Raw genomic sequence first — 15759 nt, forward strand, 5'->3', positions numbered from 1 at the left:
GGGTCCTTGAATCCGTTGAGTTGCCTCATTAGACTCAGGACCTGCCAGAAGGCATGCTCCGACTCGTGCTGCTCTCCTCTTTGTGGGCTGGCATCAAGGTCTCCTGTCCCCAGTAGCTCTACTTGGGTAGATACGTGGACGTTCTCCTGGGGTCTCGTTAGCTCTGGTCGAATCCGGGTAGAAGACTTAGGAGCAGTCTTCGAGTCCTTAGGCTCCCTCCAGGGGGGATACAGGACTCAAGCAAAGAAGCCTGGGGGCTCTTCTCCACGCGAGACGGTTCTCTTCCTCGAGGTGGGGTTCCTCCCATTTGTGCCGTGGGAGAACGCCTCACCTCGCTGGATTCTCCTGAGGACGGAAAGGCTTTGTCCACAGGGGAAGGAGAAAGTGTCTGCAAGGGGGAAGGGGCCTTCCTGACGGACTTTTTGGGAGCCAGCTTAACCCTAGGAGAAGTTACCACGAAGTCCACTCTCCTTCTCTTCAGCGGGGACGGGGGTGTCGTTGGTTTCAGTCCCAGATCAGCGAGGGCCGGCTTCATAGCCTGCACGACCGCTTTGATCAGGGACCCGAACCAGGGCTGGCGGCTGACCGACGCAGTGTCAGCAACACCCGCTGGAGGGAAGGGGATTGGCTGATCCTTAGGAGTGGATACTACGGGGCCTGCCTGAAAAGAAGAATGTTGCGTAGACCTCTCCGAAGATTCTTCCTGCTCCTGGAAGCACGCGTCCCCGAAGACTCGCACGGTTGGGCGCGCTGCGAAACCCGGCGTGAATCGCTGGCGAGGTCGCACTGGCGCTCGCGCGATGGTAGAACCGCTGGTTCGCGCGGAGATGAAGGCGAGGGAGCGCGCAGGCGAAGGTGCGCATGAGTGCGCGTGGTTGTAAGGGCGAGCGCTGGCGGTCGGGAGAACGATGGCGCGTAGGCGATCGGTGGCGCGTTGGCGAGCTATGGCGCGTAGCGCGAACAGGCGATCGACTACGCACAGGCGAATTAGCGCGTGGGCGTGTCAGAAACCTGTGGCGATCTGGCGCGTAGGAGAGCGTTTGCGCGCAGGCGAGGGATCGCGCGGGCGCGTAGGAGATCGCTGGCGCGCAGGATAACGTTGGCGCGCAGTTGCGCGTTCAGAAGGAACCAACTGAGGCGCAGGACCAGAGGGCTAGGATGCGCGCAAAGGCGAACGCTCGTGGGCGGGCTCAGGAGACATTTCGTTGGCACGCTGCGCAGGAACTCGGGCTGTCTTAGAAGTGCGCGCGATGGCTGGCGCATAGGCGAGGAGGCAGAGGGATAATGTCCTTGCCTGCGCCCAGATCCGGAGATCGTGGGCGCGCGGGCGAATGTTGGCGCGCATCTGGAACAGGGCGCTCAAGAGACCGATGGAGCGCATTGCGCGCAGCAGGAACAGAAGTGCGTGGACGCTCAAGAGACCGACGGAGCGCATTGCGCGCTGACGAGCAGGAGATCGTGGACGCTCAAGAGACCGATGGAGCGCATTGCGCGCAGCAGGAGCAGAAGTGCGCTGGTGAGCTGGAGAACGCTGGCGCACAGGAGGTCTCTGTAGCACAGGAGAGCGCTAGCGCGCAGGAGATCTACGGCGAGACTCAGCAGGAGATCGTCCGGGCGCTGCGAGTCCAGAGGAACCTGTGAGCGCCTGTGCGCTAGCTAAGGAACCTCTAGGACCTGGCGCTTGAGGGACTCAACCACGTTGTGGGATAAGCCCTCTTGCCCCGAAGGGACCGGTGCCCGTTGGACAACGGGGTGTGTAGGCGCCCACTGCGCATCAGCGTCCAGGAATGGCGATGGAAGACTGGAAGGTCTGGCAGGCGTCGGAGATCGCGAACGATCTGCGGAGAGGTCAAGCGATGCAGCTGCAACGGTCTGCTCTCGTCGTGGAGGATCCTCGGCGGGGGACGTCGAAGGCGAAGAACCGAAGAGGCGCCGTTGTAAGAAGGCCTCTCCGGCGAAGAGGAGGGCGAGCCTTACGGCGAAGACGACCTCGAGGCACAGCAACACCATCGTCTGTCCTCCGAAGAGGAGTCTCTGTCAGTGCACTCCCCCGAGGGGGATAGTCACCCGCAGGAGAGATCGTTGGACCCAGCTCCTCCCGAAGGATGTTCGGAGAGGGGAACTGAGCCTTCAGCAACATCCCCAACCGCAGCAGGGGTCTGACCGGACCCGTCGGAAGCCTCTGCCACAACAACGTTGACAATAGACCGAGGATCTACCTCTGCTATTACCGGCGACTGTTTGACAGCTGCACCCAACTGGATCAGGTCAAACAGGGCTTCCCTGGAGGGTGAGCCCTTAAGCCCCAAGGAAGCCCAAAGCTGTAAGAAATCATCGTTAGCAACATGGTCATCAACAAGATCAATGCCCTCCCCTGGAGTAGGAGGGGGAGCTGCCTCGCTATAGGAGGCAACGCCCTCTCCCGAACCCCGAGATTGGGAAACAAAAGAAGGGCCTGCGCTACCACTCGCCGGCCTCTCGCGAGAGACTGATCGAGTGGGAGCTTCGGAGGAGGTTCGGGCGGCGGAAGAAGAGTCCTTGGAACCTTCCTTCTTCAAGGCAACCCTTGAAGGAGAACGGTCACGCTTAGACTTCTTCTTACGCCGCCGGGCAAACCTCTCCCACTGGGAGGTAGGCCACTCCCTGCACTCACTACAGGTATTATCCCTTTCACACCGTTGACCTCGACACTGCAGACGTAAGGAGTTAGGGTCTGTCTCGACCGCCGACATGAACGTTCCGCAAGGGCGGTCGGGGAGTCCAGGGCACTTCCGCATGATAGGAAGGAAGGATGAGGCCAACTTCAAGCACACAATCTAAAAGAAAAAGCAAAATAAAATTAAGGCTGTCAATAATGCGAGGGCGAAGCAGAGACGTCTGCTCATCGCCCAAGCCAAAAGTGAAGTGAAGCAGTTCACCGGTGTGTGAGGGGTGAGGGGTAGCTAGCTACCACTCCCCTACCCCCTTGCTAACTAGCGCGGGGGTAATTAACCCTCGTTAAAATTCTAATGGCTCGTCATTTCAGCTACGCCGAAAGTAAAACCCCATGTAAATAGCGTGGTTTGTATTTCTGTTACGGAACAAAGTGTATTTTATGGTGCTTTGGGCTGTAACTGGGGGAAAGTCATAATTTTTTGAGTTATGTGGGTTTACTACAATAACTAAACAAAACTTGGTTTCTGATAGCTATTGTTCTAACATTCAAAACACTTGTAAATACCCTATACCAGTTTAATTTTGTTATTAATACTAACTTATTGAAACTTGGTAGTTTTTTGGAGTACAGTATAGTAGAGGGAACAACTATCCTAAATAAGAAACCGAGTTCCTGTCAGATATAGTCTTAAACGTTCAAAACACTGGAGCCTTTGCAGAGCGAGTGGCCTTCCTTACGCATAGAAATTGAATTTTTCTATCCCATTTTTTTCAGGAGTCGTTCATAGCTTACGTGCAGTAGTAAAAATAACCCATTTTCTTAAGCGTTTATAGAGTACTGGTTTTTTAATCTGCCAAATTAACCTTATTCAGTTACTTGGTCTATGCTCTGCTATGTCTGGCTTTGCCATCAATTTACCATTATCTCCATGCTTCTCTGTTCTGGTAAGTGGCACAGGTTGCACTACTTTTGTAGCTGCGTGGGCGAGTATCTTGACATTGTTCGAATGTCAGACTTGTCTTCCGTATCTCATTATCAGACTACAGTACAGTATATATCAAATATTTATTTCTATGCGGATACAAACCCACGCCATTTCAACGGGTAATATCTTGGCACACTTTTGTTCCGACCATGTCGAAGAAAACTGGTGAGCATGGCAACAATGTATGGTTGCACTGCACTTCCATGCATCGGCGAGGCAATGCTAGCATCACTCGTCGCTTCGTTATTGGTTGTCGTTGCAACCCAATGTTTGTGTTCTTCGGTCTTAGATTGTGACTTTTTCAGATGAACGTTGAACTAGGTCTTGAAGGTTGCCCATGCAGCACCTTCTGGGGATGTAGAGAACTTAATGCCAATCCTTCATATAGAAAGGGGCAAAAGGTTTTATGTGAATTCCACTTGTGAGGTTCACAAGGTAGCACCCTCACTTTTGTGAAGATATCTAAAGGTAGAAGAAGGCTCCTTTCGTTTATATATATAATATTTGTTCCGACACAGATACAAACCTTCGCTATTTATAGGGTGTATACTTTCGGCACAGCAGAAAGATGAGCCATGATAATTTTAGTGAGGGATAACTACCCCATCCGCTAGTTAGCGGGTGGGGGGTGGGGTAGACTGGCTACCCCGCTCACTCACACCTCTCTGCTGAGTAACCCTTTACTTTTTTGCTCGGTAGAGGACGGACATGCTGCCTTTCTCTCCCGCAAAGACTTGCCTTGATGTTTTTTGTATTTTTTTATTTTTATTTTTTGTTTTTCATGTGTTTTCATTTATCTTATATATATATGATTGTATATATTTATAAATGGAAATACTGTATACGTTGTTAGATACGTGTAACTTAATTGCTGTTGACATCGTATCCAACTGCCTCCGCCGTAAGGGAGTTGTTATTGCCGCCCTACCCTGCGACTGATGGTCGGCAGGTTCTCAACACTGCCGTGTGTTTGTTTCATTACTTAAAGTGTATAACAGTTCAGCTCCCTATTGAGGAATTATCTTACAAGGAAGGTGACTTATTTCCCAAATAGTGTATTTTGTGCAACGGAGCATGAATTGTAATTGATAAGATCTTCCTTTTTTCACAGGTAACAGCTACGTAGAACACAAGGCCGAGTGCTACGGCCACCCTGTTCGTTATCCTGTGCTCCATGTGGTAGCTCGTGAGCTGCCCTCATTACGAGGTACCATTCACTGTCAACCTTCAACTTGATGTTCCTCCTGCAAGGGGAACTTCACACTCTCGTTGCGCGAAGTGTTCACGAGTGCACAAGAGGTTTACTCTCATGACAAGAGTTTTCGAACTTTCGTCCTGTGAATTGTTCGCGCGCGCCCATCGTCATCAAGAGTTTTACTCTGACAGAGGGATGCCTACTGCCTAAGGGTTTACGAATCTCTACAGGTAACTATGACACAGTTTCTTTGGGTCCTGGTCACGTAACACGATTCCTGGAAATTCCATCAGGAATCAGCGACAGAGTTCCTGCAGGTTCTCGGCACAACATCCCTTAAGGTCGTGAGAAAGGAATTCACAAAGAGATTCTGAACCCCGAAGTTCTTATCCAGAGTTTTCTGAAAACTCTATGGTCGACCCCCCCTCTACGGGATGGGTCTTCCAAACATGTGACTTGATACATCACTCTACACTCCCAGCTGATTACTATATCAGCTAGTCTGGTTTCGCCAGCACCAATCCTTTCGTTTTCGAACGAACCACCGTCATCTTTCCTCCACCTTCCCACTTCGAGTGGTTTGGTTAGCAGATGGAAATGAGCGGGGAATGAAAAATTCTTTACATTGCAGTTCATTTCCCCTGGCAGGCCTAGCGAGAAAGCGTTCGATGGCAACCCCTTGAGTAAGCGGTCGATGGCAATTATGTCTGGCCTAGAAGCAAACCCCCACATACGAGACTTCACCCTTTTTGCGGGAGACTAGTTCCTGAGAAGTTTTTACAAAACTTCAATGGTTTTTGTTAAACTTCATAAAGGTCGTAAGCCTTCCTGGAGCATGCACTCTAGCCAAGACAAAACCACAAGGTTATTGTCTTAAACTCGGTTCTACCGTTTGATGGAGGCACCCTCCCCTGTCATTGTACCCTGGGTATAACGACTTGCCTGTTTACAGGATAGGCTTCCGAGACTTTTTATTCTATCCTTACAGGGTTATTGTTTCGAACAATTAGTCCCGTAGGAACATTGTTAGCTGACGTTAAAGAACGATAGCAACAGCGTGGGCATCTGTTCATTACATTTACGAACGTTTCAAACCCCGCCCACAGGTAAACAGACATCCGTTTCTGTGTAATGAACACTGGCTAGCCCCTCGCATAAAGAGGAGCGGTAAACTAATGGGGAAATGATCGCCTCTATAACTGTATATTTTGTTTGAGAACATGTTCGCTCTCATTCAAGAAAATATTACAGTTAGTCAACGATCAATATTCTTTCGGCAATAATGTTGCGATTCGTCATACATACATTATTCCCGCAACCGGATTCGTTGCAAACGTTTCCTAGAGGCAGAGAGTACACATTCGCCAGCGCAAATGGACAAGTACATTTATGCGGACAAGCGATCTTTCTGCCAATAAGGGCTATATACATCTTCCCATTAGAACTCCGTTCTATTGAGTTGTATATTTATATCCCTTACTGAAACCAGGTTATTCAGTATATTACTTGGCTACTTTCCTGTAACCAGACATACGGCATTTACGTTCTGCCTCCTTATAGGCATTTTTTCCTTTCCCCCGATCGGAAGTCTTAGTCTCCTACAAAGGCTTTGGCTAGGGAACATTTAATATAATGGCTAGTTTACCGATCCGAGACGGAGAAGTACGGAGGTTTTTTTTTCCTAAGAAGGAGAAACCTCCGTTACGAACTTTCTCCAACTGAGTTCCGGACACGACTTTTAAGTCGAACTACACATGTATGCTTGTCATGCGCACAGTTCGGTGTTACTACTCCGTAGTAAACTTATGCTTTTTACCCACCCAACAATAGATTGAAGATACGTCTCAATCCCCTCTTGGGTTTGGTTGGATGCGTTCGGTGTTTACCATACAGTCTTGTCCGGAAAACAATCTCTATCGAGATTCGCTATTATAACGTAAGCTGTACTGATTAACTGGTTTACCGTTTGGTATCGGTCTTATTCAGCCAACCACACTGGATTAGTGGTAGATGGAGGGAGAACAGGCTGTTCCCCTTCGTTGCAAGGACGTGCAATTAGTTACACGTCTCGACATCATCTTGAGATGTGTTTATTGCTTTGCACTCCCCCCCCCCTCACCGCTGGACAATCCGCGTATGATGGGTGGCAGACGAGAGCTTCTGCAAAGAGGCCTGTCTTCTTGTCTTCCCTCTGGATCTGATGCTCTCTTTAATGCATCAAAAGAGAGAGGGGGTGGGCCATATGCCACACCATTCCATCCTCGTCCGTTAGCCCGATTCAGAAAGGTACCAGCATTCACCTCTCTTAGAGAACCATCTAGCAGTTCGAAGCCTCAGATGGACAGAGGACAACTAGTTGCCCCCATTTGCTCGCATCATTCCTGGTATAGGAATGTGCTTGTAAAACCACCCAGATAGGGGGCTACTAGTGTCTTGGAATCATCCTGTATCCAACAAAGTCTTAACTTTGTGGGGTCCCCGACTGTGGTTATGCTCGCAGCAGCCCTGATCTTCAGGTTCCCACTCGACTGTTCCCCAGGCCCTCAAACAAGATGTATTCCAAAATCGGTGGGGCGGCCTAGAGGTGTGCCTTGTTCCCCCCCCCCCCCCCCCCCATTCGGTCTGGTGAAAAAGTCCTCAGCCAAGTCAGGATAGGCAAGATCTTATCAATGACTCCAATAGCTTTGCTATGGCATCCCGCAGAATGGTTCCCAGACCTTCTGCAGCTCCTGACGGAGCTCCAATAGCTTCGCTATGGCAACCCGCAGAATGGTTCCCGGACCTTCTACAGCTCCTGACGGAGTTCCGAGGGATCTTCCTCCACGGTACGATCTTCCAAGCAGCCACATGCTAACACTTTCCTAGACCGTAGCTTTGCTTCGACTTCACGCCTGGGACGATCCTTCACCACCCCTCTCAGAGAGGCCTTTCGCAACAGGTTACGGGAAAGATGTCTAGGCACCTCAGACACTTTCCAGCGTCGGTCTTCCAGGCGAAGTGTTCGATCCTTTGTGACTGATGTCGTGGAAGGGGATTCTCTCCCATCGATGCCTTTACTTATGCAAGTGTGAGGTAACTTGTGCCCCGTCGGATCTCGACCTCCTCCTGGGAACGCAGTTCGGGTCCTTCAGTCTCTGAAGGCCCCTCTCTACGAACCATAGGCCCAGCAGCACAGCAGATCGCTTCCTTACACGGAAGACACCCTTTCTACTCACTTGGGCTTTTGACCAAGAGAGTTAGTGTGTTGCATGATCCAACCTCTGATGTCTCCTACCCTAGGAGACGGGGAGAAGTAATCCTCAGCGGCGTCCCTGAGTGGATTGCCAAGACTCAAATCCGAGTGTACCGGAAACCCATCAACTGGGGTTTTACCCAGTGAGGAGTCTGTGGGGTTACCTTAAAAGAACGATACCAGCTCGCCCCCGTGTGTCAGCACTGTTGACCAGCACGGGGAAGGTCAAGAGGAGGACCTCAAGGGTTTCCTTCCCCTATGGGATCAGAAGGCAATTTAGGTTACTCTTAATCTAGACTCTCCTCCATCCCAAGACCCAGAGCTCGTAACGTCCCTGGCGTTCAAGAAACTACTCTGTGGTGCAGATACTTTAAGTGGGCATGTGGAAGCATCAATCGACCTTCACGGCCCACTACCTGCAAAGACGTAACCCACAAGAACATGGAGACCTTTTCCATTGGTCCTGTGGTGGTCACACAACAAATGGTCTAAGCATCTCAGGCTCCTTGATGGACAAGTAGCAGAGGGTTGAGGGCTGAGGCTACCCGGATTAGTCTGGGGTGAATGAGTAAGAATGCCTGGCTCCTTTATTCCTTTCACCTTCTTCCCTCTGGGGAAAACAGCTCTGCAAGCCTCAGCATAGCTGACCTCACCTCGCTGCAGGTAAGACCCATTTCCCTTGTGCCTCTTAAGTATAGAAGAATACTTAGTCATGTCCCCAATACCTTTTAGAGGGAGGGTATTGAGTAAGTCTTTAAGAACAATAGGTTCGGTACTCGAGTTCCTATGTTAAAGACAAGCCACACTGTTAGTTCCACTCACACACAAGCTTCTTCAGGCCGCTATCATTGCATTACCTCATATTAGCACTTGATTTTAGCGAGGGTAGGGTCCCTTCTACTATCGATCACAGATCGAAATAGAGAGGAGCCCGGGTCATGACCAAGGCTAGTTGGTGAGGACTTCCTTCCTCCTAAGAGTAAATCACCCTATGAATAGCGAAGGTTTGTATCTGTGTCGGAACAAATAACAAATTTGGAAATAATTTGTATTTTTCCTAACATACAAACCTGGAGCTATTTATACAAATTGGCCTGCCACCCTGTCCCCCGAGAAGTCCTGCCAAAAAGCAAAGTGGTTACTCAGCCGAAAGGTATGAGTGAGCGGGGTAGCCAGTCTACCCCACCCCCACCCACTAACTAGCGGATGGGGTAGTTATCCTACACTAGAATTATCATGGCTCGTCTTTCAGCTGCGCCGAAAGTATACACCCTATAAATAGCTCCAGGTTTGTATATTAGGAAAAATAAAAATTATTTCCAAATTTGTTATATTTAATTAATGTGGTTTATACTTTTTATTTTAAACATCTTTTCAACTTCAAAGAGTAAAGAAGCCATGCCCTTCTTTGCTAGCCCTGATCTGAATGTATCCAATCCTGTGTTATTGGACACAAATAATGAGTTTACTGAGCTCGTGTAATCAGCTCTTTATTTCAGATATAGGAGATCTGAGAGATTTCTCCTCTACTCAAGAAGTTTTGCCTGTCCACATGTTACACAGTAGTTTATGCCAAATATTTTATTACAGGTACAGTTTCTCTTAGAGGGAATTAGTGAAACATTATTCACAGCCCAATCTATTACCCCCACAGGGTCCCACAGTATTTTCCTCTCCCAATTGAGGTGTTGTCTTGCAGGAAAAAATCTTTTATTTTTTACAGAAAGATTAACAGATTGTCTTATCAACTTGATGATAATGCTAGAGTATTGGTGCGTCAATACAGTAGTTCCACAAACAATCCACACCTACTGTACTTTCTCCCACAAGTTAGCGGAGAAGCATCCACTAAAAAATTGAAAGGAACGTGTCATGCGTCCCAGTGTACGTGCAGCACCTGAATGTTGCCATAGAAGTGTACAGTACGTGTACACATGTACTACGTACGTATACGGTAACGTGACAGTAGACCTAACGAGTCATCGCCATTCGTCACACTTATAAGTTTGTTTAATACAATAACAACAAAACACTGTTGTTCCTATCTAACAACACACACTGATACCGTAGTGTATATTACTGCAATGTATGTACAGTACTATCACTACAGTACAGCTTAATTAACTATGGTAACACTCGTAAGTATTCGCTGTTTTCGGGAGGTCAACTCACACGCATCTGACTCACCACACACGTACCCTATATCAACATTACTACTGTAAAGTATAGTATGTTGTATAAAGTACTGTTCAGTACATTAATTGATAATAATACTCATGAACTGTGAATACACTAACACAAAAATGAAAAAAAAGGTATTAGCATACTACCACCAACCATTATGTATGAAGTTCTACACTGTAAGTCTGAAGCAGATGCAACTAGTGGGTGCGTGTTGTAACAATTTACGTATCACACTTCATACCAAAATTGCTATAAGTACACTGGATATGTAAAGGTTTTTTTGTTTTTTTTTTTTACATCATAATATGCTTCTACACAAAGAAGACTGAAGTGGGAGATGCGCACTAGAGGAGAGACTAGGGCTTCCTCTCACCTAAGGAAGCCTCCCTAGTAAAATAAAGAGAGTTTGTATTCGCTTAGGAACAAATTTTAGAAATTTTATACCAAATTTCTTAACCGCGGAAAATTGTCAAAGCTTAAAATTTTGGATTAGAAATCGGCAAATAATACTTTATAGCAGCATGTTAAAAATTACAAAAGACTGTAAGTCAAAATGTGAAAGTTGTTTAAAAATCGACAAATAATAGGGTATATGTTAGGAAATTATATCGACAATACTCTGTTTACATGCGAACATATTCTTAGTAGTTACCTTGAGATCAGCTGATGACACAAAGATATACAATGATTGATTATAGCTGTTGTTAAAATATACCTTAAATTGATAGCAGAGAAGTACTAAAAAAAAATCTTGTATGAAGCTCAGTTTACATTGAAAACCATGTAATTTATTTTAGACTTTCAATACACATACGTTAGGTTGTCGGCTATCGGCTGACAAAATCGAATGCCATGTTTTAAGCCTAGCCTACTATCGAATGTAGATTTAAGCAAAGAATAAATTTATTTTGACGCTTTTAAGGAAACAAAGATTTTTGTTTAATCTGCTTTATGTATTTGTTGTATGGTACATGAGAGAGAGAGAGAGAGAGAGAGAGAGAGAGAGAGAGAGAGAGAGAGAGAGAGAGAGAGAGAGAGAGAGAGAGAGAGAGTGTGTGATCAGCTGATGAAATCAAAGGCAATGTTTTTGTTTGTTTCCATCACCGACATGAATCCATGAATTGCTCATCGCAATTTACAAAGCAGTTTAGTGATGTTAATTTCATTCATAAACTCAGGGTTATTAAATATAGAAATGCATAATTAATACAGTTATTTATTTCAAGTAAAATACAGTTTTTTTGAAATAGGAAAATAGTTGGGGACTTGGGTCCACATTAGCCAGACTTACCATGCATTGTTTGGGAAAATTTGTTTTGTATGCGTGATTTTGGCATACACTGCCAATGTCTTTGATTAATAGTGGATAACAAGAGTAGACTATTACTTTTATGTATAGTATTCTCTCATTGCTTAGTTCCACAAAAAATTCTCCCTGTTACATAAAGAGATAGGTTTGACATTGATGATTCAAGTTTTTAAACAATCGCTGGTGTCTTGTGTTTCTAATCTCTGCGAATAGTAAGGTCTGTCTATTTATTTTGTAATTAAGACGCTCTCCCACCAAAGAAAATTATATTGTAACTTCCGAGTAGATATTGAAATGATTTTATCATCAAAATTATTTTCTTTATAGCTTTGTCTGTAAGTATTGTACAGTTCTGTACTGTATAGTATTTTTATTCTTCTGTTCCTCTGTTTTTGCAGGATGACGATAGTCACGGTGGCAACAGTGACGACGAGATTGCAGAGTTACGAATTCAAGCTCTGCTAACCAAAAAGGTCAATGAAGCTGAAATTTCTCCATCTCGAGAACCCCCTCAATCTTCCAGTTATAAAAATATTAACAAATCCCACCACGGCGACAGGAGCCGTTCATATCGGCATTTCCATGTAAGTTCGTTTCCTACGTTTTATCGTGAGAGGAGTTGTCCGAGTTAGGTATGGTGTGGTGGCTAGGTATCGCATTACCATTATTTACAACCCTTAAGGGGCACAACTCACAACCTCTGTTTAGAATTTTGGAAAATCTAAATACAGAAGGTCCCTATCTTTAAAACCTTCGGAGATACAAACACAAGCCCAACTAAAAATAAGAGAGATAAAATAAAGAAATACTATAATAAAACAATATTATATCAATTAATAGCGGGCAAAACAACATTTGGGATAACCTGATATCTAATTCATATGAAACCCTACTATTTGTTGACTTTTGTAACTGGAAATCATAGGCATTGGATTCAGGTTGGGCCTACCGTAGACCAAAACTTAGCAAAAATCGACTTACAAACATCCTCTTGGTACTTAATAAGTTTGTAAGCTGAGGACCTTCTGTATTGCATTTTAAGCTGGGAGAACATCTATTTATTCTTATGCGGATACAAACTTCCGAGTCATTTGTATTGGGATACTCCTGTGTCGATTCTCTCCGACCAGAAAGGAAAAAGGTGCCTAACTGGCAACTATGTATTAGGCTACGAGGCCACTCCACTGGTGAGCTGTGCTCTTTTTCCAGAGCCCTTAGTGGCCAGGGTAACTGAAAATGACCGCTAATAATTTATACATATATAGGTAGTCATCATCTCCATCTTCTCCTCCTCTTACGCCTATTGACGCAAAGGGCCTTGATGATATTTCGCCAGTTTTCTCTCTATCTTGAGCTTATAAATAAAAAATTCTCCATTCATCATCTACTTCATGCTTCAGTCCTCAGCCATGTATGCCTTGGTCTTCCAACTCTTCTAGTTCCTCTTGGAGCCCAGTTAAAAATTAGGTGAACTAATCTCTCTTGGGGAGTGCGAAGAGCATGCCCAAATCGTCTATCTACACCTCATGACGATCTCATCCACACATGGCTCTCGAGTAATCTCTTCTATAGTTTCATTTCTAATCCTGTCTTACCTCTGAGGGCTTTGTTCTCAAATCTACAAAATCTGTTAAATATTGTTTCATTGTCATACCATGACTCTTATCCATACCATAACACAGATCTCATCAAACTGATATATAGCCTGATTTATTATCAATTTTTCTTTTTTTTTCTTTTTTTAATTTCAGACAATTTTATTTCCAAATTAACACATTACCCATAGGGCATAGGGATTGCATTTTGTTGCTTGCCTAGGGACCCGTGACCTGATCGTGCAGTTTTTATCCTGCGGAAAAATTTTATGAATATATTATCACCCATATGACCTATATAGCGATTACATTTAGTTGCTTCCCTAGGGTCGCGACCTGATCGTGCAGTTTTCTCATGCACCTACACTTGCAGCCGTTAACACTAGTTATGCTTTATGTTAGTCAATTCCGGTTGACTACCATAATTATATTTTACTATTTTCCTTTTAAGTGCTTCTTTCAGAAAAGAGAGAGGAAAATGACCCCGCGAAACCTTCACCCACTTTTCCTCAAGCTATTCCCGCCACCATGCAAATGATGTGCCATCTGAAAGGCGATGTAGATGCAAGCCTTATAACAAAGGCTCCGAGTACTCGGCCTCAGAATGGGCTTTTTCGTCTGGGAGATTCTAGTTCGGAAAGAGAATATCCTGCTGCTTCCTCTCACACTTACGAGAGTAGAGAGCACTAACGTGGGACCCGTTATTATTATTCAGATCCTTTCTTTTTGATATACTAGTATCTCATCATTTTTGGAATGATTGAGAGAGTAAGGATAGTTTTGAAATATTTGAGTAATTTAGTGTTGTCTCCAAGTTGGATCAAGGATAATGACCATGAATTACTTTTAATTATTGGTTATAATTTTGTGAATATGCTATTACCCCATAGGCCAAGTGATCCCGAGTCAGTATCCTTGGTGTCTGATTACTCTGATTTGCACAGATCTCTTTCACCTCCCACTAGCATGCTGGGTGGTGAGCCTTTATCCCTTTGTGTCGGAGCATCTGCAGCATGACTTATTGCTCTTTGAGGCATCGCTCGGTAAAATGTCGAACGTCTCCCCTCGTTCCCTCACGATTTAAGACTGCCTTTTCCCCTCGTACCTACGCATCCCTGTTAGAAGATCAATATCTTTCTGCCACTCGTTCTTAGAAGTCCGGTTTGCCTCTTACAGCCAGGGTTCCACGTCATTACTCCTAAGAATTCTCAGGGTTCATCCAAAAATTTCCTAACCACTTATGTTGACGATGACCAGACTGCTTCGGTAGCGTCCACAACCACAGCTTCGGTTAAACCGAATTGTCCAAGTATCATCGCTCCTTCTAGTTCCAAACAAGACTCGCAGAGCTAATGTAACAACCGTTGCTTCCTATGTGTTAATTCCATGCATACTAGCAACATGTACCACAACTCCTTAGCATACAGAGGCTAACATATCTGTACACGCTACCATTCCTTCGCGCGCTGACACCATTCTAGCAAGTGAGTGTATCCCTCTGCGCAGTGGCTACAATCAAGGCCATCTCAAGTACAGGCCTGGTCAGTGGGGGAAGAAGTCGGCATGAGTAGGTCGATTGATATGGAGACGGGACACTTGGCCATCCTCAACCCTTCTTTCTGTCACACACCACTCACTATGCATAGACTTTGTTTCTCGTTACAGTTTACAGCTGATAATCCTCATAGAAAAATTAAGAGATCATACACCCCAAAAGGAGACGACTTTGAATAATCCGGCTAAGAAAAATTGGACAGAAAAGAAGTAATAAAATTAAAATAGAACTTTCCCTTTTCAGTAGCCTAATTCCAAGACCCACTGATTCCAAGCTACGCTTGCATACCGAAAAAAAATTGAATTTGAAAAAATAAAACTTTAACATTAATAAACATTTCCGGTAATTTAAAACTATTTAATATTATCTTCGACAATCACCCACAATCGCATGATCTTGCTGTAGGATACATTTTCTCTACTTGAAGTATTTGACGGGTGTATTTTTAAATTATTTACTATTAATTTTTGCAATTCTCTTAGCTGTGAGGTTCTTCCCAATTGTCTTATCGAAGAAGGATGTGTCAGATTCAGTATCACCAGATTTGAAGTATAACTGTGTCACCTGAAAAGTGTTTAAATGCATGATGATATTATAGAGAGAGTGAGTGAGTGAGTAGAAAGGGAAAGAAGTGTGAATACCCAAGTAATTTTGTAAACAGTTTGGTAATCTTTAAATTAAATCCTTATACAAGAGGCTGATATTCTGTGACCAATACCACATGAACAATGTAATGCAATTATGATTATAACAACAATAGATATAGTACTTCCCCTACTATTTTAGTTAGGAACATATTAGGCTCTCCTGATAACGTGCAATCACTTGGGTTTTTCTTTGTCAGCATTTGTGAAGGAAAATACATACAGTACTTTCAGTTCATTTCGGTAAGTCTCTTTGCAGTTTGGTACACACCACATAATAGGCTGTAGCCTGGATTTCAAAACAGTTAAATTTTGTGGAATAATAACAGAAAAATGTAAAGAAATAGAGCGTGACCCCTTTACTTACAGCCTATAGTAGCAGTGTGAAAGCACTACTCGTACCA

The 15759-nt window shown here is 44.9% G+C and overlaps 1 protein-coding gene across 1 annotated transcript in view; it reads left to right on the plus strand.

Moving 5' to 3' along the window:
• LOC137654760 (serine/arginine repetitive matrix protein 2-like) overlaps nt 1-15759 on the plus strand; it is a 119520-nt gene that overhangs the window by 15398 nt on the left and 88363 nt on the right. Inside the window, exon 2 of the mRNA XM_068388695.1 lies at nt 11960-12145. Coding sequence (XP_068244796.1) covers nt 11960-12145 — 186 coding nt within the window. The remainder of the gene's footprint in view (nt 1-11959; nt 12146-15759) is intronic.

This window comes from Palaemon carinicauda, chromosome 15 (assembly GCF_036898095.1).
Source record: "Palaemon carinicauda isolate YSFRI2023 chromosome 15, ASM3689809v2, whole genome shotgun sequence".
NCBI classification, from domain to species: Eukaryota; Metazoa; Arthropoda; class Malacostraca; order Decapoda; family Palaemonidae; genus Palaemon; species Palaemon carinicauda.